Raw genomic sequence first — 22,075 nt, 5'->3', positions numbered from 1 at the left:
TAGCACCAACGCAATAATCGAAACAATTATTACATTTTCAAGTAAATTATATGAATTACTGATTTTGTTTTTTGTTTCAAAATTACCATTTTTATACAATATTTGAATAATTAAATATTAGCTTGTCTTTATACAATTTCATGACAGCTATTTGAAACTACAGCTTGCACAGAATTCTCTAATTAGCCTCGGAATAAGGGAGACCTTACTCTTACTCTCGCTGAAAACGGGTAACATCGGCTACAATCTAATAATCTTAAGCTTCGCTAATGTTACTTTTTGTTGGACACACCTCCGATTTAGACAAAAAATAACAAATAGTTAAGGCGCGAGGGTAAGAGTCACTCCGAAGTCCAGGAATGAGCCTCCCAGGAGGATGAATGCAAAGTCAAATACAAATGAAAAAGAAGTTTATTATCAAAAAACATAGTTCTGAACAAAGTTATAAAATCCGATTTAGGAAATTGGCCTATTCCTATCTATAAAACGGAGGAGTACAGTACCTAACGGGAGTATCCGAACTGCGCGACACACAACATACCGGTAAAAGAATTGTCTCCTCTTCTTTCTTCACTTTTTTTCTCTGTTCTCTTCTTCCTTTCGTCTTATTTCTTTTTTTACTTGGCCCTTCACTAGGTCCTTCCCTAGGTCGGTTGACTCTTGTCTGGTCAATCCCTTTTCTGGCCAGTCATTCGGCAGTCTCTTAATCCTCTTTCACTCTCTCTATTGTCTCACACAATCAATTCTTTTTCACTCTCTCTTAATTTCGTCAATTCTATTTTTCTTTGTTTTTGAACAACAATGCTTTAGTTCCGTAGGAAGGTGAAGTAATTTTGCAAAAATGCATGATCGGTCATCTAGTGGTCCTCCTCCTCCTCTCTTGTCAATGAAGAATGATGTACGTCCAGGTGACATGGATAGCATGCCATCGGTCATATAACATCGTCGAAAAAGGGGAAAACGACGAGCATCCCCTCATCTATTCTTTCGTATGTTGTGAGATTTATAACAATTGATAAATTTTCTACTCTAATTTTGTTTCACTAAATTATTTTAAGTCAATAATTTAAAAAGTTTGAAAAGGAGGGGTCCCTAAAATTGGAAAAATAGGCGAAATTTCTTTACTCCCTTACTTGATAGATAAACAATTCATATACAGATAACCCCCGTATAACACGGCACTTCTACAGCACGGATTCGCTTTAACACGGTTCGAGAATTGGGAACATCCCCCGTATAACACGGCACTTCTATAGCACGGGTTCACTCTAACATGGTTCGGGAATTAGGTAAAACCCTCGTACAACATGAAATGTAATAAAAACTGTTACCAGTTGATGATGCTCAAGCTGAGATCGTCATATAGGATGAATAATCCTCTGGTAAAATATTTACTTAAATAATAACTAAATATTTTACCCATAAAAAAAATCTACTAAATAAAGCTGAAAAACCGAATTCTATCAATGTATGCCAAAAATGGCCACTAGGGGCGCCCCTAGCAAGTATTTAAATTAATTTAAATTAACAATATAAATTATTTTATATTTTTAAAGTATAATATTCAGTATACTGTTATTTTATTTGTAATTTTGTATGCCCTGATGCCTGGCATTAAGCCTTTCGACTTGTGGATAATAAATCCGATTTAAAGAAGGATTTAATAGCATGTTTTTTAATTCTTGGAACCTAACCTTCCCCTTTTCGCACTAGTTCTTTGTTTCGCATAACACGGATTCGCATAACACGGCAATTTCTTGGAACGTAACTCCCGTGTTATACGGGGATTACCTGTATAAACAATTTCAATGTTATGTTTACGTACGCATCTTCTCTTCGAGATGTGGGTCTAAAGGACGTCTTGTCTATAGCTAGCTAACAGTTGTTTTTTATAATAATATCATTTGGCGTGCCATCATTGGAAGCGGTGAAAGCGCCGCTTCCCTTGTATTTTCTAAAAAATAAATACATATTGTGCGATTATTTTCATATAATTAAAATTAATATTTTGTTATAACCACATTATGTATCTTATTACGAATTTCTATACCACATGTGAAAAAAACGATAAGATTGCTATTATATATTTGAATATTAGTGGCAGAATAGAAGCACTGTATTGTCAGCTTCCAAACAGCCAGATTATACTCATTTGTGCATGCGCTTTACAGAGCACCAACCTCAGGCGGTTTAGCTGGTGGAAGCTACACATGTATCACGCTTCCAATTCTATCCAGGATCGGTCCTAGGCTGTTAGCCGCCCTCGTCTGATTATGTGAATCGTGACTAGATTTATAACTTAACCCAACCGATAAGAATTTACTGGTATAATGTTTTTATGATAGTTCTGTATACTTGACAGGAGTTTTAAAAAATCCATTAAAAACATATCTGCATCAAATCTCAAAATTCTAGTATAACTACAAAACTGCACTTCAATCTTCCGTGAAGTTCTATACTTGTATTATATTGTAAATTTACGTTAAGAATGCTCAAAGTATTTTATAAAATTAAATAAATCTAATTTTTGCATAAATGAAATAAATTTTTCCAAGAATAATTAAAAACTTTATTGCAGTAGTTGACATATCACAAAGTGTACATGGATAATAGGAGAAAAGAAAATCAATAAAATCAGAAATTTTGTACAAATGACCATTTTACTTGGTATACTTACAACATTTACAAACTTAAAAAGAAATGTACATATAATTAGTAATAAATTGTCTGAATATTATGAAGAGTATATTTTTCAATGAGTTGTGTGTATGTGTAAATGCATAAGAACAAATAAAGGAAAATGACAATGAAAAATACTTTATAAACAATGACAAAACAGACTTACTTTCTCTGTATTATTACGGCTTCTTGTTCGTTAATCTCAAGCAATTCGTCTGGAAATTGCAAGACAATAGAGAATTGTTAAGAAATAACTAACCGATATGAGCCTGCTCATATACTGAAAAACATTACTATAATTTTTTGAAATTATATTCATCTATTTTAAGAAATACATTGATACAATGTGTAAAAAACACTTTACATACAATAATAATTTATATATAAAGTTTAAGTGCAAGGCAAAATTTACTTTATAGTCTAGTTTTTAACATTCAATAAATTTAATTCTTTACTTAACTTCTGTCTTCAGATATTCCGCAACCAACTCATTATGAAAAAAATTTCAATTTTCAAAATTGTTTCCTAGGGAAAATAAACTTTATACGACGAAGCAGCATTGGCCTTCAAAATAACAAAAGTCAAAATAAATTTTTTCTTAATGAAATGAAATGCCATATTTAATACAACAGTATATTTTTTTATGAATCTTTATTGTAAATGTTATCAATTTTTAACTTGTAAGTTAAATGTTTCTATATCAAAAGATTATATAGTAAATAATTTCCTATTTGTTGATCAATTTTGCATAAAAATTTCTAAATTTATAATTCTTTTCTAGATATTATTTGGCCATATCACAGTTTATATTTTATAAAAGTTAATCATCCACAATTTCAATTTCTTCCCAAGAATTCATAATGGAATTAGGTTCTTCTACTTCACAGTACAGTGAATCTAATTTGGTATCTTCTGATACGTCTTTAGGAGTTTCGACGATATCTGAAGTGTTGGATGTGGAACGTCGAACGAGTCCTAAAGCATTCAACATGCTAGGACTGTCATTGCTTTCTACAAATAATATAGAAAACCATGTCAACTATTTGTAAACTTTAAAAGTACTTGATATAAATTAATAAAAACAATACAAACCTTTTAATTCGGTATTCAATTTATTATGAACAGCATTACTAAAAACTGCAGGTGGATTTATTTGATTTGCTTTGGTAGTCATTGGTTTTAATGCTGAAGATGTCACTTCAGTAATCTTAATATTAAAATCATTATCTAATTTAGGATAAATCTGTTTTTCTTTATTCTGAATATCAGCTTTGTTTAGCAGAATTGACTTCATTGTTAGTGTACAATGTTTATTGGAAGTTTTTTCTTTAATTTCACTCTCTGTAACTAATTTTGCATTTCCTTTTGTTTCAGATATTTCCAAAAGTTTTTCATTTTGAATAGATTTTGAGGGTAAAATTGGTAATTTTCTTTCTTTAGGACTTTTATCAATATGCCAAAATCCATCGGCTACTTGTTTAATCACAGTTATCATACTTTTGGTAGAATTTGAAATATGACAACTTGTTTTTTTACAATTTACCAAATGCGTTGCTGTATAAAAATTCAAATAGTAAAAAAATTTATAAATAAAATTGATTTAATGGTAGCATTAATTAAAATTTTAGATATAATTTACACACCTATCACATTTCCATCAGTGGATGAATATCCACATGCACAATTCACAGGATATTTCAATACAATAGGTTTCAGATCCATTGCCATATTCTTTCCAGTCCTTTTCAATTTTGAATGCTTCATTATCATATGGTCAACAAAAGCTTTACAACAATTAGTCGAATAATGACAACTTCCGCAACTTAGAAATCTCCTAATAAAATTAAATAAAGCATTATCAGCATACTTACATATCAGTAAATAACTGCATGCTTTCTAATCATTATTCTACAATCTGAATTAATAGCAAAACAAGTAAAAATACTTCATAATCAGAATTTACTGAAACTTACCCGAAATGTCTGAGAGTCATGGGACGACCACATTCGCAACATTTATAAGACGGCATATTCAAGCTTTCTATATTAGATGAACTTACTTTAGTATTTAATGGTTTAGGAGGATTTTCTGTTGTTATCTCACATTTTGTACTTGTTACAACACTGGCAGGATAAGACTTATTTGATTTTTCTTCTAACTTTTCACCCACTGGCACCACAAAATTTGATTTGAATGATTTTACTCCTAAGTAAAATTAAAATAGCATTTTAAATGATTAGATTATAATTAAATATTTCATCTTATAAAAATTACTTTGATTAAGCATCAAAAATAGCTTTATAATTCATATAAGAGAAATTCAGTAAATAACTTGTTGAATAACATCTGATTTAATTTGTAATTTATTAAAATTAATCAACTAATTTAGCAGTATAAGATATATCTACAAAAAAATATATTTATAAAAAGTAATTATTTAAGTGTAAAATATGAAAATAATACATTTTGATAGCGTCAATAATACTATATTCAGGGTGACCCAAAAGTCTGGACCCATAAGCATTTTTTTCCCCTCTATAAAAATTATTTTTTTGACAAGACTACGTCTTGTTTATAAAATCGTACTGCTGGCATGTGTTACCAGCTTAGAGATATGAAGGAGTACATGTCAGGACTTACAATTTGGCACAGAGTATTAGGTGCCCAAATCATTTGCGCATAAAAAAAATCCAGACTTGTAGGTAGTCAGGGGACCGAGAACTGAGTCAAAATAAAATATAAAATGGCAACCCTCTTCTAAAACAGGCAAAACAGGCATCTCACCCCACCGAAATCAGGTGGGGAGAGTACCACCCACAGTCATTCTAAGAAGTGAACTCTGACCTTAGGATTGAGCACAGTATTTTCTTTGTTAAATAAAATTTCTAATCTAATTTTGAAAATTTGGGAGTGCTTCAAATATGACGTTAAAACGGTTTTATGTCATTACAAGTGGGTTTTTTAACATTAGTATAGTAAAATCATGGAACCAATAAAAATTTGACATGTAGGGCAGAAGGTGCCACCACGTGACCTTTGCCCTCTGACCTCACTTTGTTCCCGAACCCCAACAAGGAGAGATATCTTTTTGCTTCATGTTAATTAACCTTTTGAGTCGACAGCTGTGCCGATCTTGGATTTGTATTATATCTCAACACTATTGTAAATATCACATAGCCGCTCTGAATTAAGTAAATTATCAGTTTCTCAGTTAATTTTTACCAACATAACAAAAGACACAGAACACGTGGTCAAGGTCAATAGACAAGGTAGGATGCAACCCAGTACTGTTTGTGCAAAGTAAAAAAATAATTTTGGACAATACAATAGCCATGATTATCTTTTTCAAAAATGGGAAATTTTCGTTAGGAATCGACAAAAATTCAATCCAGGCAGACACACAACGGAAAGAAATTTCTACATTGGATGGGTTAATTTCACCAAAAATGCATCATGGAAGACCTCGTGGTCGTGGTTGTGGCTGGCAAAGTTTGAATGATTACGCTCAAAACCAGTGATACCAAAGAAGATTGGAGAATGAGATCTGCCTTGAGCATCAAAATGATCCTGCTTAGTAGTGAGTCTACGAGACATAATCTTGTCCCAAAGAAGGCTTTGCCGTTTTACTTGTTTTCATTTAAGATCCAAGATAGCTTTGAAGCTACCAACAGACGGCCTCTTAGGTTTCCAGATCCCAAAGAAAAACATTGAGTGGTATTAATGCTGAAGTCAATTGTCTATTGGAAGAGGCCTAGAATAATAATTGCACTAAAGGAGGTAATCTCCTCTGCACGTAAGAAAATCACTTCTACTATAGTAAGAAATGTGTTTATTCTGAATAAAAGAACATTAAATAAGTGTGACAGTGTCCAAGATATTCAAATTTAAAGTTTTATTATAGTGAATGCTCAAATACATCTTTGACTATAGATCCAAACTTTTGAGACACCCTGTATATCTCTCAAACAATTTCATGTATCAAAATTAAACTTTTTAATATGTAGAACCATGTATAATCAAATTCAAAGAATTTTCTTATTTTTGAATTGATTTTTAAGCACATTTTGCTATGAAATCCTGCTAATTGACAGATACCAGAGACAAAATATATTTAGTAAGTCAATTCAGTTATTGGGTAACAGGCTATTTTTTTCCCAAAACTCTTCACATCAAAGATTCACATCAACATAAAAAAAAGAAAACCTTTAGCAATCCTATTTTATGGCTAAATATTTTATACTGTTCACATAAATAAGAATTTCAATTGATAGAAAATTTTTATGATAATATTTATACATTTATTTATGTAGTTAATTTTTTTTTAACATATAAACAGAACACTCAATGTATATGGTGATAATTAGTGTGGGTCTGTTGTGAGGAAAACTCAATATTGCCAAGTCAATAGAATTGGCAATGTTGAACTTTTCTCAACACTTCAGAGTTAGTACAGTGCTCTTATTTGGATAGTTTAATTTCTATTTTCACATTCAGTATAATTTCTGTGAACATTTCTGTTTTAATTCTTCAGCTTTTACAGAAAACTCTACAAAGAATAAAAGAAAGCAGCAACAGTATAGACAACATTTGAAAAATATATTGTTTTGTTTTTACACTGATCAAAACTGAAATCACAACACCAAGAATAATGGAAAAATATGAGTGCATTTGCAAGGTACAACTGTTAGGAGTAAATGTAGAAATGCACAAAAACAAGACAAGAGAAGGAGAGCTATGAGTTTACACATGTAGTGTCATGACACTATGTTGTTTTATTCCTTCGGTAAACTCCGTATCGGAATTTACCGCCTAGTCGCGTACTTGTATACTATACTTAGTTCCGTTTGTCACGTACCGATGAGATGGTTAATAGTTTTGAGAAACAGCATTTTAAGCAGAGTCTAAGTGGCCTCAAAACTGTTCAAGATACTATGGGGTAGAAAGCAGTTGTATCCTATGGATTCTTTGGCTGGAATGTGACTATATTCTGATAACAGTATGTAACCTCCCTGCATCAGATATATAAACTAAATGTATGCTTATCCCTATTTAAAGACTGTTCAACCTAGTGGCACTTGTTCCTTCACTACAAAACCGTCATCATTTATATATGCTTGATTGAAAGTGAAAGTGGTGATTACTGTGAAATTTAGATCTAAAAATTACTATGGATTTATTGTTATGTGGGTAAGTAATACCGTATTTTACGGACTATAAGACACACTTTTTTCTTCAAAAAATTGCCTCCAAAATTCAGGTGCATCTTATAGTCCATAGCATCTTATACGTATTTTTTTTTTTTTAAATTGCTTAAAAATTAAGGTGCGTCCTATAGTCCATAGCGTCTTATAGTCCGTAAAATACGGTATACAGTTAACATTTCTTGACAATATGTAAATAATGCTGTCAGAAACTGAAACTCAGCAACAATGTAGTTTTTTGGAAAAATTTACATCAATTTCACTTTCAACAGTTCATATATCCATTAGCTTCTTTGACTGACCAATTTTTGCACGCATACACCAATTCCTTGTTAGTGTTGCAATTTCACTTTTGAGGGGAGTAAAATTTTTCACAACTGTAGCTGTTAGTCTAAACTCTCTTAGAAATAAAATTAAAGATCAATTATAATTTTTGATTATTTTGTACAACTACACTGTACTTTGTATAAAATATTTAATTACTTAATAATTCTTCAATAAATATACATTTTTTAATTTTATTTCTTCATTTTCTATGTTTTTACTTAACCCAAACAAATATAAATGTAAAAATTATGATTACAGGTAACTTTTTAATGACCTAATTAAAAAATCAAATAACTCTCTCGTTGATTGTTAACATTGATGTGTGTGGTTTCAACCTATATAATATACTCGCAGAACCAATTATCCATACATATACGTTTTTATAACTGTTTCACTGAAGTAAAAAACATTAAAATACCTTTCTGTTCAGTATATGAGATGTGATCACGTATTCTGTGTTCTCGTAACTCCTGAATACTGAGAAAAATTAGGCAGCAACTTGTGCATTTTTTTGTTGCACATTTTAATTGATGTTTATGCAGATGGTAGGAATAATTTTGAATGAATCCTAATCCAACATTAGAAAATTTTATGTGAAAAACTTTTAGGCAATAGTGACAAAGTACTTTATCTGTTCCATAATGAGTCTGAAATCAAATAATAATAATAATAATCATAAGTTACAGAATTTTAAACAATTAAATTAATATATTTTAAACATATCACCTCATGAAAATGCTCAATAACGTCTTGATGAAATGATGAACGATAATGGCAAACATGACAGTGGTATGGCATTTCAGACTGAACATGAAAATTCTTCATATGAACTGACAATTTTCTAAACTGAGCAAATTCTAGATTGCAGATTCGACAAACTAATGAATCTTTCTTCAAATGCACCTAAAAATTAAAAATAATTTCCAGCTATATGAAATACAATAACTCTTTCTACATGTTATATTTTTAGTTTTCAATAATAACGTTATAATTGCATTTATATATTTAGTATGCAGAGAAGGAACAGAAATCAGTCTTCACTTTATTTTTATCTTAGAATCAAGACTCAAACCTATTTAATTCAAAGAAAAATATGATTTTTCTTTTCTTCTTTCTGGAAAACAATTACAGATGTGAGGCTCTGGACAAGTCCAAACCTCACTGAAATTCACTGTAAAATGATTTATTTTTAAGGACAAAATTATGTTTTTTTGAGAAAAAAATAGAAGTTAAATAGTTTTTCTTAATGAAAATGATGCAAACTTTTAAATGATAGAACAATGGAAACACGAAGTTCAACTATCTCTGGATGGGAATCAAATTAAACTTCGATTTTGACTTCTCCCACACCCCTGAAAGGTTTCGAATTGTCACCAGGTGACGAGGAGAGACCAATCGGAAAGTGGAATCAGAGGAAACCAGATAAAACCCAAAAATTCAAGGATGCAATGTTTTCTTCTTCCGAAAGTTCCAAGTGACAAATCTATTGTTGTGTGTGTGTGTGTGTGTGTGTGTGTCTCATCCCTATCTTCATCTCTGTCTCCCAACCTCGGATCGACATCTTTCCATCAATAAAAGTCGACTGCATCGTCCCAGAGTCGTCAAGACATCGAGGAAACTGGCCATTCGCAAACCAGAGACACTCCTTCAAAATGGGACTATCTTGGAAAGGAGAGGAAGACCCAGAGGCCACTGCTGACATAGAACTTTCAAGATCACGGAAATATTGTAAGCTTCTTTCTTGTCTAATAAACGGTTTCTAGTAACCATAGAATCTGTCTCAGTGCCAATCATCAACATACGACCCTTCACAACCTCTCAACCCTCATGACATTTATGCACCCTATCAGCAAACTTACACAGAAATTCATACTCACTTTTTGCTAATACTGTGTTTTCTTTATTCTAATGCATAACTTAGTTTTCTTGTCAAAATCCAAAAACACTAGTTTACAAATGTATTGCATGCACTATATCACCAAACATACAGCTGAATGAAGTTATAAGATCATACATTAAAGAATATGCCTAAACAACAATAAACACATTTTTTGCCATGTTTACAGTGCTATATATTGTCCACATTTCTGAATATATTCATTTATAACTGAATCCATTATCAAGTACTGATGACAACACGTACAAACTGTTGGGAGGAACAAGGAATAAACAACATGAATGAGCATAAATCCCATAAACTAAGGATTAATCCACAAATATTTCATAAATTTAAATAACGTATTTTAGGAGCTATGTAACGGTCAGTTGTGTCTATTGTTGGTTTAGGTAAAGGATGATCTGGTGTACTTTAAGATATTTTAAAAATTTTTTTAAACAGGATCGACATTTATTTATGTTCATATCAGTTACAAAAACATTTTATATATATAAAAAATTTTACTAAATATGGTATGTAGAGGTTTGGATGTTTCTTTTATTTTATATTGTTGTTGATTTGGTTTATTGTATCAGTGTAGCATATACGAAGACAAGCTAAAGCCTGAAATGCATATATATTTCAGGCTTCAAGAATTGTAATAAAATATATTGGATGATATCCTTGTCTTTGTCATTCAAAATAAATGTGGCTGTTTACATCAGAAATTGAAAAATACATTATTTAGTTTTCTAAATTTGTGGATTAATCACCGTGAATTAAGTTGCATTAAGTCAACTTTGTGCCAGATTCTAAGATTCTAATGCACACTCCAATTTTGGAGACAAAAAGTCTAAAGGAACTGAAAAAATACAGTAATATGATTTTGTGTTATTAAGTAAATCAGAATATTTTATATATTGTCTTGTTCTATAACACAATTATAACATTACTATGAATATTTATACACAGTCATATAATAATTCAGAAGTTAACAATGAAAAATGTATACTTGACGATATAATAATTATTTTATGCTATTTTACAGCACGTTTGATTAATTTAATTATAATAAATTAAAAACTTACAGATTCTATATGGCATTGCATACTAAATGGTGTGTCAAAATCTCGAAAGCAGTACTTGCATTGGGTAAGGTCACTTAAATTTGGTTTACACTGCCGCCGATTATCAATGTGTGCATTAATATGTTTCATCACTTTAATATTATTTTCTACTATTTTCTTGCATATAAGGCACTAAAAATAAACATTTTTATACTTATAAAATATAAATATAGATTAGCAATAGGAATTTATTCAAGCACTGTAAATAAATAATATGTAAAATTGCAACTAATTTATTATTTCACATTATCCAAAAAGTAATTAATAATAAAAATCTTTAAGAAACCTTATTCTCAAAGGATATTATATAATATATAATTATATAATTAAATTAAACTTACCTTGAACTGAAAATTTCCTTTATATTCTGCCTTTAGTAACTTTTTGCTTGAATTTTTACGCGCATAGTAAAATTCTTCTAAAGCTACAATGTCCTCTTGATCTGAAAAATAATATAGAAGTCGGAAACATAATTCTATTTATATAATACACTTCAAATTTGTGTAAGCTATAATAATAATTTAAATATTCAGTTTAAATTGATGATAAAAGTTTTTGTTGGACCAAACAGCAGCCTAAAACACAGGCAGTGCTCACACACCTTTGAGGATAAAGTTATGGATCAAGTCTAAAAAAAGATTGGAAATTTTTCAGAAGTGAAACATTAATTGAAGATGCTCAATATTCTGACTGTCGTTCAACAAACTAAATGGTTAAAAATGTAAACAAAATCTGTGAAGCCATTTTCAAATATTGTTGATACATTATTGTCAATATATTGGGAAAATCACTGTATTTCTTGAAGTTTTGTGTCGAGGAATTTTGATCAAAAATCTCAATACGAAACATGTTTCTATGAAGTTTACATCCTCGCAAATGAACAAAGAATTGTCTGAATGTACAAGAACAACACAGAAATGGTCCATGCTTTCTTTCAAAGATCATAACCTACTCTACACTGAAAGACAAGATATCCTGACCAATTTCATTCTTCCAAATTATAAATATGAAAGTTTATGTTTTTGACAGTGAGTTTCATTTATAGTTAATGTAAGCCTATTTAATTCTCAAATAGTAACAAATTTACTATAATCACTAATCATGCAAGTGAGAAAAATTATTCTGAAATAAATATATAATAGCAACTGTAGAATACATGAAAAGTTTTCCAGATTTATAGGAAACAAATATCAAAACAAAAACTAAAAATTTTTCTAGATATTAAGATATTTCTATATTTAAAAGAAACAAAAGTGATGTACAGGAAACTGCTGAATGAAAATCATTAGATTCTAACAGATATTCTCCTCTATAACACAAATTTTCAACTACTCCAATTATTAAAGATTCCTAAGATATTGTAGAAGCTAAATTGTGAACAGTATGATAATTTTGATAGAATTATGTCAGAAAATAATTGAAGATACGTACATTTTAAATTATAGAGTATTTCAGTAATTACACTAAAATTTAGATATGCTAAAAACAAAAATAGTGCTGAATACAATAGGATTCAAAATTACCAGTGATATTTCAAAACAAATAATCTTCATGTATAAAACAATTTTACATAATTTGCACTTACAAATTTTAACTGAATTATTCTCCGAGTCATCTTTGTATTCTGGTGAATCTCTTATAATTTTATTATTATTTGCAGTTGCTTCTTCTCTGTCAGAACTAAAATCCTCACTGTCACTTGACATCTTCAGAATCTTTCTTGGTCTCTTCTTTTTTTCCCTTGTTCCATCTACAAGAAATAAATATTCAAATTTACTTTTCTCATTTATAAAACTTTAAGTAAATTTTTATTTAAAAAAAAATGTTCCAAATTTATAATTACAAAAACAATATTTATCAAACTACTTTAATACAGTTGAACCTCACTACAATGATATTTTGGGGACCAGGAATATTAATATTGTTATACCAGTGTTATTGTCATAGTGAAGTCTTGAAATTTAAGAACTGAGATCATTAAGAAAGTAAAGATTAGTTTAAATATTAATCATACAGGTTTAAATAATGCTCTCTGATTGGTTCTGAATTAATCAGGAAATTGTATTACACTGTTTTGAACTTTATGTCGTCTTTATAAAATTTGTTATTTTGCATTGGCTCATTTTTTGCAAGCTATGGTTACAAATGCAGAATAAACTGCGTCAAGAGCAGCCAGTTATTCATTTTTAATTCCAGGAATTGTGAATTGTTTCTATTTGAGAAATAACTTCTAAGATACTGGAAAGTTTACATGGAATTGATTCCATGTAAACTCTCCAGTATCTGGGACTTATTGTATAATGGGTTCGACCCATTATAACAACCCCAGTTTTATTGTTATTTAACCTTGTTTTTAGAGAGGTTCGACTGTATTAAAATTATGTCAATTCTTACAAACCTTAAAAGCATCTGAACTTCCACTGCCACATGGTCTAGATCACTGGGTCCCATTTTTTGGTCTACTCAATCACTTGACATCATCTCTTTGAATTGTTCTCTTTGTGGGTACGTCAATGATTGTCAAAGCACAAAAGTCCCACATTCAAGAATCATAGAGCCATTACAGTACACAAGCCCTAGTGATTTAGATCATGTAGCAGTAGAGGTCCAGATCACCACCATGCAACAGTAGCAGCCCTTTCAAGCATACACGTATGTAAGTTTAGTATTGACCAACATTCTCTCTCCAATACGTTATTCACATATCTGAACAAATGGATCTTACAGAACAGTTTAAAACTGTTCCAGGAGAACACACTACACTATATATATATAAACAGATAGATAAATTTACTGACATACAAGTACTAGTAAAATAATTAAGACATTCTATTGCAAAATTTTCCTAATCATTTAACTGTAAACTAGTATGTAATTTATGAATAAAACACTTATATTCACAGGAAAAAAATTCTTTTCCTTCAATTTTAAAATTAATAAAATTATAAGGTTTAAAATATATAAATTAAAATTAAGCTAAATTATATTAATTATTCTATATTATGTTACAAACAATTTTACTTACTTTTAGTAGTAGCAGTTTTATTGGGTTTGGGGTTTGATATTTTATCTGTTTTAGTTTGGTCTGGTTGAAACTGTTGCCCTACATTTGCATTCTCTCTAAACTGAACTGTAATATTATAATTATTTAATTATACATTTGCATATGAATAATAATATACTACAATGTGCATTATGTTTTTTTATTTGAAAACACAAAGATAGCAATCTTAAAATTTCTTAGGTTACATTGTATCATAATTTATCTATATCTGGGCTTCTTAAATTGATGGTCACAATCCACAGGACAACCTCCTTTGGATTGTGACTACCTTAGCATAACTGAAAATTTGACAATACAATTTTGTACTAAGTATTTATGCAAAGCACTCTTTTTGGCATTGATAATCATAGAATCTAAATGTCAATCAACTCTGAAAACATATAAGATTTTCTGCATCAAATATTCGGCCAAGATTTAAATCTTTACATAAAAATAAACAAGCAGATTCATCTCATTAGTATTAAAATTTGCTTTTATCTTTAATAAATAACGTATGTATATATATATATATATATACACACACACATTATTTATACAGGGTGGGCCAACGACATCTTTTGCAATAAAGTTTTTGCGATTCCGAATACAACAGATGACAAAAAATTTTAAAAAACTCATTTATTTTGTATTAACTAAACAAACATTTATTTCAAAAAAAATGTTTGTTTAGTTAATATTCAGATTCGCAAAAACTTTATTGCGTAAGATGTCCCCTCGAGAATAAAATCGACCTGTCCGAGCGATTTGCTCGGACGAACGCGAACACCCTGCCGTTTCGTTTTCGTTGGCCCACCCTGTATACAGGGTAGGCCAATGAAAATGAAATGGCAGAGTTTTTGGATAGTTGGATTTGTATTTAAGCAAACTGCTCAGACAGGTCGATTTCATTCTCGAGGGGGACATCTCTGAAATCATGCAAGGAAAAAAAAATTGATCATAAAATTAAGGCTGATAATGTGTTATATGTTAACTCTGCCGTTTCGTTTTCGTTGGCCCACCCTGTATATATATCAGAGAACTGTTTTGAAATAATTTCTTTCATGATTTATCATCAGTAAGTGATTTTATTTGTATATCTATTTTATATAACTTACCTATATACCATGGGTTGCATGAAGTTTACTTGGGTAAAAGGGGAGTCACAAATGAAAACCTTTAAGAAGCCCTGATCCATATCAATGCAGAAAGTAATTAACAATACTTTATTTATAATCAGTGCTCTTTTTCTAAAAAAAAAAGTACTGCCAGTATGCATGTATGGTGATTAAAACTGAAATTTAGTTTTAAGAAAAATGTAACGATGTCTAAAGACAGTGTTTTTATTTTTAATTCTATAAACATTCACTTACATTTATTCTGAATGTTTTGTACATCTCCATCTGTACTTTCTTTTCCTATTTCTTGTTTTGCATTTGGCGTCAATTGCTAAATGGTACTCTTTTGCTAACCACATTTTTACTTTTCCCGTTCAAATGACCATCATTGCATATACAAGAACATAGCAGGGATAGACAATTACCAGAAACTATTATCCACTCATCAAAAGATGGTTTCTGACAAAACAAGGAGTACCCAACTCACTAGCTTTTTACATTGGCCTCATTTGGCCCATGGCATTTGTTGCAGTCAATAGAGTGGCCCAGTTCATTTCATTCATTTTTTATTGTGTCAGTCACTAGACTTCCCATCTGAACATGTAAGATTTTTCATCCTGAGCTACTGCTGGTACTACATACCAGCTGTCAATACTTTTTATGTTATCTGCCAGTAATGCATATTGGCACATTCCAACCAAGTAATAGACCCTACATTAAACTATGATAAATATAAATTGCACTAGAATACTTCATAATTTAAATTTTAAACTTCAGTTATCTTACTTAAAATACATGAACTTTTGTGTTATTTACTGCAGTTGTTATCTTGTTATAGATATTGTAAATATTCCAAATATTATATCATTCAAAACAAATACTTAAAGAATTCTTACACTAAAAATATTGTATTGGTATTCTGAAAAAAATATTCTTTTTTTATATATATAGTCATCAGTTTAGGTTAATTATATTCCTTGTAGCTTTCTTAAAAGGCGAACAATTTTTAATAATTCATAAAGACGGAAAAGTAAAAATCACATCGTATATTTGAAATATTTCTAGACTTCATAACAAAATGTTTAAAGCTCCATATTAATCTTTGATATTTCTTCTTTCTTTATTATCTTAATTAAATAATTGGCTTTAAATAAACTGTAGAAGACTTGAGCTTAGAAAGAAACAATTATTCTTTACTTCTGTAATTGAACTGACCTAAAAAAAACACTGTCTGATGCACCATACTTTAAGTACTGTATTATAAGTCAGAAGATTGTTAAATAAAAATTTATTAATAATTTTTAAAAGAAGCAAATTGTGATTTTATTCCTAATTAAACTAACTTAATAATTATCGAAGTCATTAAATTAAATTTTCAGTTATTATCAGATGGATTGAAACATCTTTTGTTTACTTCATAATACACACAATTCTCTCCAACAATGGCAAAAATATATTACATATTTGTCAAAATAATTTAATTTATTCAGAATGTAACACAGAAATTTGATAACTACATAACTTACAAAATAATTATTGAAAATTAATTACTCTCAACCTATTGGTATATTGTGTAATTATTGATTGATAGTAATTGCCAAAATATTATTCAAAATAGTAAACGTCAGTGTTATATCCTGAATATACTTCTGTAAATCTTTAAAAATTAAATATTTAAGTATCTAAGCAATGTTTTAAATATATATTTAAATACAATAAATACTCACACTTATGTCCACTTTGTTCTATAATATGTTCAAAAATATTCCAAAAACTTAAATTCAGAGTTTTTCCAAATCTCTCTCTCCACTGCAATTCGTCGAGATAACCTTGTAAATTTATAAGTCTTAATTGATCCACAGCATATAAACCAAATGCGTCAGTCAACTTTGTCATTAAATATTTAATAACATCACTAACATTATCAACATTCTGAGCTGATGATTGATTAATACACTTATTTGAAAAACTATGACGATAACCTTTATTATTTAAACATTTCAGACAAGAAATATTTGATATAATGTGTGTACCTTGAAGTAACCAAGGTTCAAGTGTTTTTACCAAAATAGCCGACTTCCAACCAACACCAGAGGGAAAAGCTTTCAGTCTCGTTGCTCTTGTTTTTCTATCCAATGCACCTAAAACAATCAATCTTCCAATACGTACAGCACCTACTTCTACTTTGTTATCTTCTCCTCCTAATTTATCAGCCTTTAGTGCTACAGCTCTTGCACAAACTTCTTGAATTGCTCTCCACACGGTTCGCAATCGATAAATATCCATGCTGACTTCTTTCAATACTAAATCTATCGATGACTGCACTGCCCAATGATAAGTCAATGCAAACAGTTTTCCTAATGGAATTCCAAATCTATCGAAGAACAAAAGACGTCGCACAGGACTCAATCTTGAGCATCTAAACAAACAGAAATATTCTCCTATATAATTTTTTATATTTTATTTTATGTACTTATAGACAATCAAGCCCAAACTATTCATATTATCAAATGACGAGACTGAATTACCGACTGGACTAGAACTAACCCAATAGTTAATCTGATCTTATTGTTTGATTACATTTACATTATTATTGGTATTTAATTATATTATTTAAAATTAATTTATTATTATTTCCTATTAAAATACAACAGATGAAAAACAAACCTAGCATTAATTTTATTTAACAGTGAGTTACAATGAATCGTATTTTAATTTTTGATATATTATAAAATTATCAATAAATGATTATAAAAAATTTCACTGAATTATATTCACTAAATATTATTTAAAACTATTAATTATTAAAATGCATTTCTTAGTGAATAATTTCTGTTAGATAATTGACAGTTTAATGCATATAAAGCTAGTCTTATTACTATACACAAATAAAAAACAACAAAAATAAACATTTATACATTAGTACATTAATGGATAAATATTTATTTTTAATATCAATGAAATTATTGTAAACTTATGTGAGCTCTAAATCACAAGTTTAGAGAAGAATTTAATTGTTTAAAAGGAAAAAATGTTTGTAGTCGAACACACTGTGTTTATATTAAAACTGTGGCGCAGAGTCATAAATCATAAAAGGACTGTCATCCATTTCCAACTGAAAGGTCAAATTCAGCTTCAAGTTTGACCTCACGCTCCCATTATGCTTAGTAACGAGAGACTGGCCACTTGGAAAACATGGATGAGGGAGATTGACCAATCGGAATGGCCAATAAAAAGACACAGATTGATATAATCCCCAGCAATCAAGGACACATCACACTCGATCAATTAAAGTTTTGGATAACACTGACACTGTGTGTCAATGTGCAACAGAGATCATCCACTCAGTACCGTTTTGAATACCAAAGTTTTTTTTGTGCAATAGGGACTTGGACAATTCTCCACCCTTCACTCTCCTAACATTGTCCTGGGACCACCATCCATCTTCCAACTGATCCCGACAGGACTTGGATCTTCACTTGCCATCACATCTATGCACACCACAAGTACCTCCCTACAAGGAACCAAACTCCATCAATGTAATCCTCACCAATTGCCGAGATCGTGAACTTATCGTTGTTATGTAAGTAACCTTCTGATCCAATAAACTATTTTCTTTGTAAAACACTTGTCATCTCTGTCTCTGCCACCACCACCCACACATGGACAACCATAGCCTTCCTGACCTATCTCCCTCCAAAGTTGGAAAACTTACACTGGTGTCAGAAAAGTGGGATTTTACATCCCCAATCTCCACCAGGTTGGCTAACTTACACCTACATATGAAATAAATACAAAAATAAACTGAAGTTACACTTGTTTTCAAAATTGATATTAATCATAACTGCAAAGAATTGATAATAAGATTACTGCAGTAATCTTTCTCATCTATAATTAATATGTGCTTATCAAAGTGTACATTCAAAATTTTTTTAAATGATTCAGACAATAATTATATACTTCTATACATCCACAAAAGCCGAATTATCGGGCTAGAGTCGGATATAATAAATAAATAATTAATATGACAATTTGGCATTAGAGCTTGGCGTTAGGCGCCATCTCTTACTAAACTTAATAATTAAAATTAAATAAATAATTTTAATAATTTGGAACTGGAGGAAAAGAAATCGGCCCGAAGTGGGACTCGAACCCGCAACTTCTGCTTTCCAGAGGAGGCGATCGGACCGAAGGTCCGGGTAGCGTAACTGGTAACGTGTCTTCACGGATAGCAGAAGTTGCGGGTTTGAGTTCCGCTTTGAGCCGATTTCTTTTCCTCCAGTTCCAAATTATTAAAATTATTTATTTAATTTAATTTTAATTATTAAGTTTAGTAAGAGATGGCGCCTAACGCCAAGCTCTAATGCCAAATTGTTATATTATTTATTTATTTATTATAGCTGACTCTAGCCCGATAATTCGGCTTTTGTGGATGTATAGCTTTGTAACGGGTTAGTCGTTATTTATTTATAATTATATACTTCATTAATGGAAGTTACATTCCATGAAAAATTTATAATGATGCAGTGTAAATAACAGCAATGTTTGAACAAAAACAAAAGAAAAAACAACCTTTATTAAGCTAATCAAGGAACAGATGATAACTATTATAAAATTGTAGTTGAAAATAAAATAGATGAAACACACAAAAAATTATACCTTTAAAATATTAAAAAAATACTCCAAATAACTGCAGTGCACAGTTTTTTGTTTTAATTTAATTGTTCAAACAAAAACTAAAATGCATCAACATTAAAATCTGTCATGTTGTCATCTGATTGGTTGAAGGCATTAACTTATAAAATCCACCAAGCGTATATTACCAATTTTCTATAATACAGCATAATTCCATATTTCTGTGCTTATTACCCGTAGAAAATTGCTAGAACAAAAACAAAACCATCCCGTAATCTGCCCCAGTGTATATCCATATCTACAGAACATATATATTAATCATAATTACAATCTAAAAGCAGCATATAGCCTACACCCCTTTTCAAACTGTCTTTTAAACAGATAATTCATGAGTTATAAGCATGTATATATTGTATTTATAAAATTTAATATTTTTGAAAATTCACATAGTGTATATATATATTTCAGATGTTTTAACATAATTTATCAAATTGACTAGTCATTATGAATATTGCTATCAACTAGCTGGGCAAAGTGATGATAATATGTTGAAGAGTGATCATCCAACATACTCTAGCCAATCAGCACTCGCATCTGAGTTGCGCATGCGTATTGCATTTAGTACCAAATTTTAAATTTATGCAACCAGTAGTTAATCTTGTATGACATTTTACTTTTACTGGAGGCCAAGGCTATAGTTGATGATGCTGCAACATTGGTTGCAAATCTAATAGATGCAAATGCTACAAAGAAAAAAAATTATTTAATTCCAAATGTCACCAAAATCTTAATTGCTTGAATAAATAAACTAAAAAACATTTAATTTTTTATATAATTTATACCAAAAATGAAATTCCAGAAGTTTCCTGTAACACCTGAATTGATTCACAGTAGTTCTTGAACACATGTATCAATAACTAGTGACATTAAACAATTGGCATCCTGTCGAAGGCTCCCCTCGGGAGGAGTCCGTCAGGAGCACGAACAATCATGACCACCGCTATGACAGTGCACATAGGTAAAATTTTACCATTTAATTAATATAGTTAATAGTACTTAGTTTTAAAAAAATTACATGTTCTTTTTAAAATAATTCACAAAAAATAAATATTTCTAAATGAAATAAGTGGAGTTTTTTAATCAAATTAAAATGTTGCACAAGATAACTATTGGTCACATAAATTTAAAATTTGGTACTAAACACAATACGCACGCGCAACTCAGATGCAAGTGCTGATTGGCTAGCATATGTTGGATGATCACTCCTCAATGTATTATCATCACTTTGCCTAACTAGGTGATAGCAGTATTCATAATGACTGGTCAATTTGATAAATTAATCAACGTTTATCAGACTGCATGCCCATTTTAGTCATTATTCGTAATAACCGGGCATTATGAATAATGCCCTATTAATCATTTGGTCTGTAACATATATATATACAGGAATAATCACGTAATACCAGTCTAGCAGAGCTACAGTTTGGTCACAAAAGCTATATTACATTAAATGGTAAACAACAACGATAAGTTAACACTATGGTATAAAGTCTATTATCTCACAATATCATAATATGTATATTTATATAATACTAGAAATTTCCCCACCAAGCATGTCGGAATACCTTTTATGAGAAAGTAGAGATTGAAGAATTAAGAAGAGTAAGATTTCAAGAAATTCAAAAAAGTTGCTAATACTTTTGTAACCCTTGACAAAGCCATTCTTACTCGATGTTGCTCAAGTCAGACTTCATGGTTTCAGGGTCTCAGTTGTTCTCATTCTTTTAGATCTAGAATTTACCCAACCAATTTTACTCTTATGCTTTTCCCTAAACACAAAATAGCAAGTCTTTAATTTCACATTGATAAACAAAGAAGAATTGTATATATGTTAGTTAGATGAGTGATAACACTTTCTAATTAATGGGTTTGTTAGATTGTTACTTCCAATTGGATAATAGAACATCACTAGGTCACTATGGAAAGAATTATTTTTAAATCTGTTAGAGAGGTGACACTATGCAGCTATCTTTGTTTTTTAAATTTAAATTTTAAATTTAATGAAGTAAGTT

General features: G+C 30.2%; 1 protein-coding gene across 1 annotated transcript in view; it reads right to left on the bottom strand.

The window, feature by feature from the left end:
• Positions 1-2,545: 2,545 nt before the first annotated feature.
• The window catches only part of LOC136972598 (uncharacterized), a 53,387-nt gene continuing 33,857 nt past the window's right edge, over positions 2,546-22,075 (bottom strand). The window contains exons 8-18 of the mRNA XM_067267174.1: positions 17,096-17,787; positions 14,236-14,340; positions 12,796-12,960; positions 11,552-11,652; positions 11,172-11,342; positions 8,934-9,110; positions 8,626-8,854; positions 4,653-4,884; positions 4,323-4,513; positions 3,772-4,233; positions 2,546-3,690 (exon numbers count right to left, since the gene is read on the bottom strand). Of these exons, the coding sequence (XP_067123275.1) occupies positions 3,500-3,690; positions 3,772-4,233; positions 4,323-4,513; positions 4,653-4,884; positions 8,626-8,854; positions 8,934-9,110; positions 11,172-11,342; positions 11,552-11,652; positions 12,796-12,960; positions 14,236-14,340; positions 17,096-17,787 (2,716 nt within the window). The 3' untranslated portion in view covers positions 2,546-3,499. The remainder of the gene's footprint in view (positions 3,691-3,771; positions 4,234-4,322; positions 4,514-4,652; positions 4,885-8,625; positions 8,855-8,933; positions 9,111-11,171; positions 11,343-11,551; positions 11,653-12,795; positions 12,961-14,235; positions 14,341-17,095; positions 17,788-22,075) is intronic.

This window comes from Centruroides vittatus, unplaced genomic scaffold, assembly GCF_030686945.1.
Source record: "Centruroides vittatus isolate TY-2023 unplaced genomic scaffold, ASM3068694v2 contig_298, whole genome shotgun sequence".
NCBI classification, from domain to species: Eukaryota; Metazoa; Arthropoda; class Arachnida; order Scorpiones; family Buthidae; genus Centruroides; species Centruroides vittatus.
This window is presented reverse-complemented; position numbering and strand designations above follow the sequence as displayed.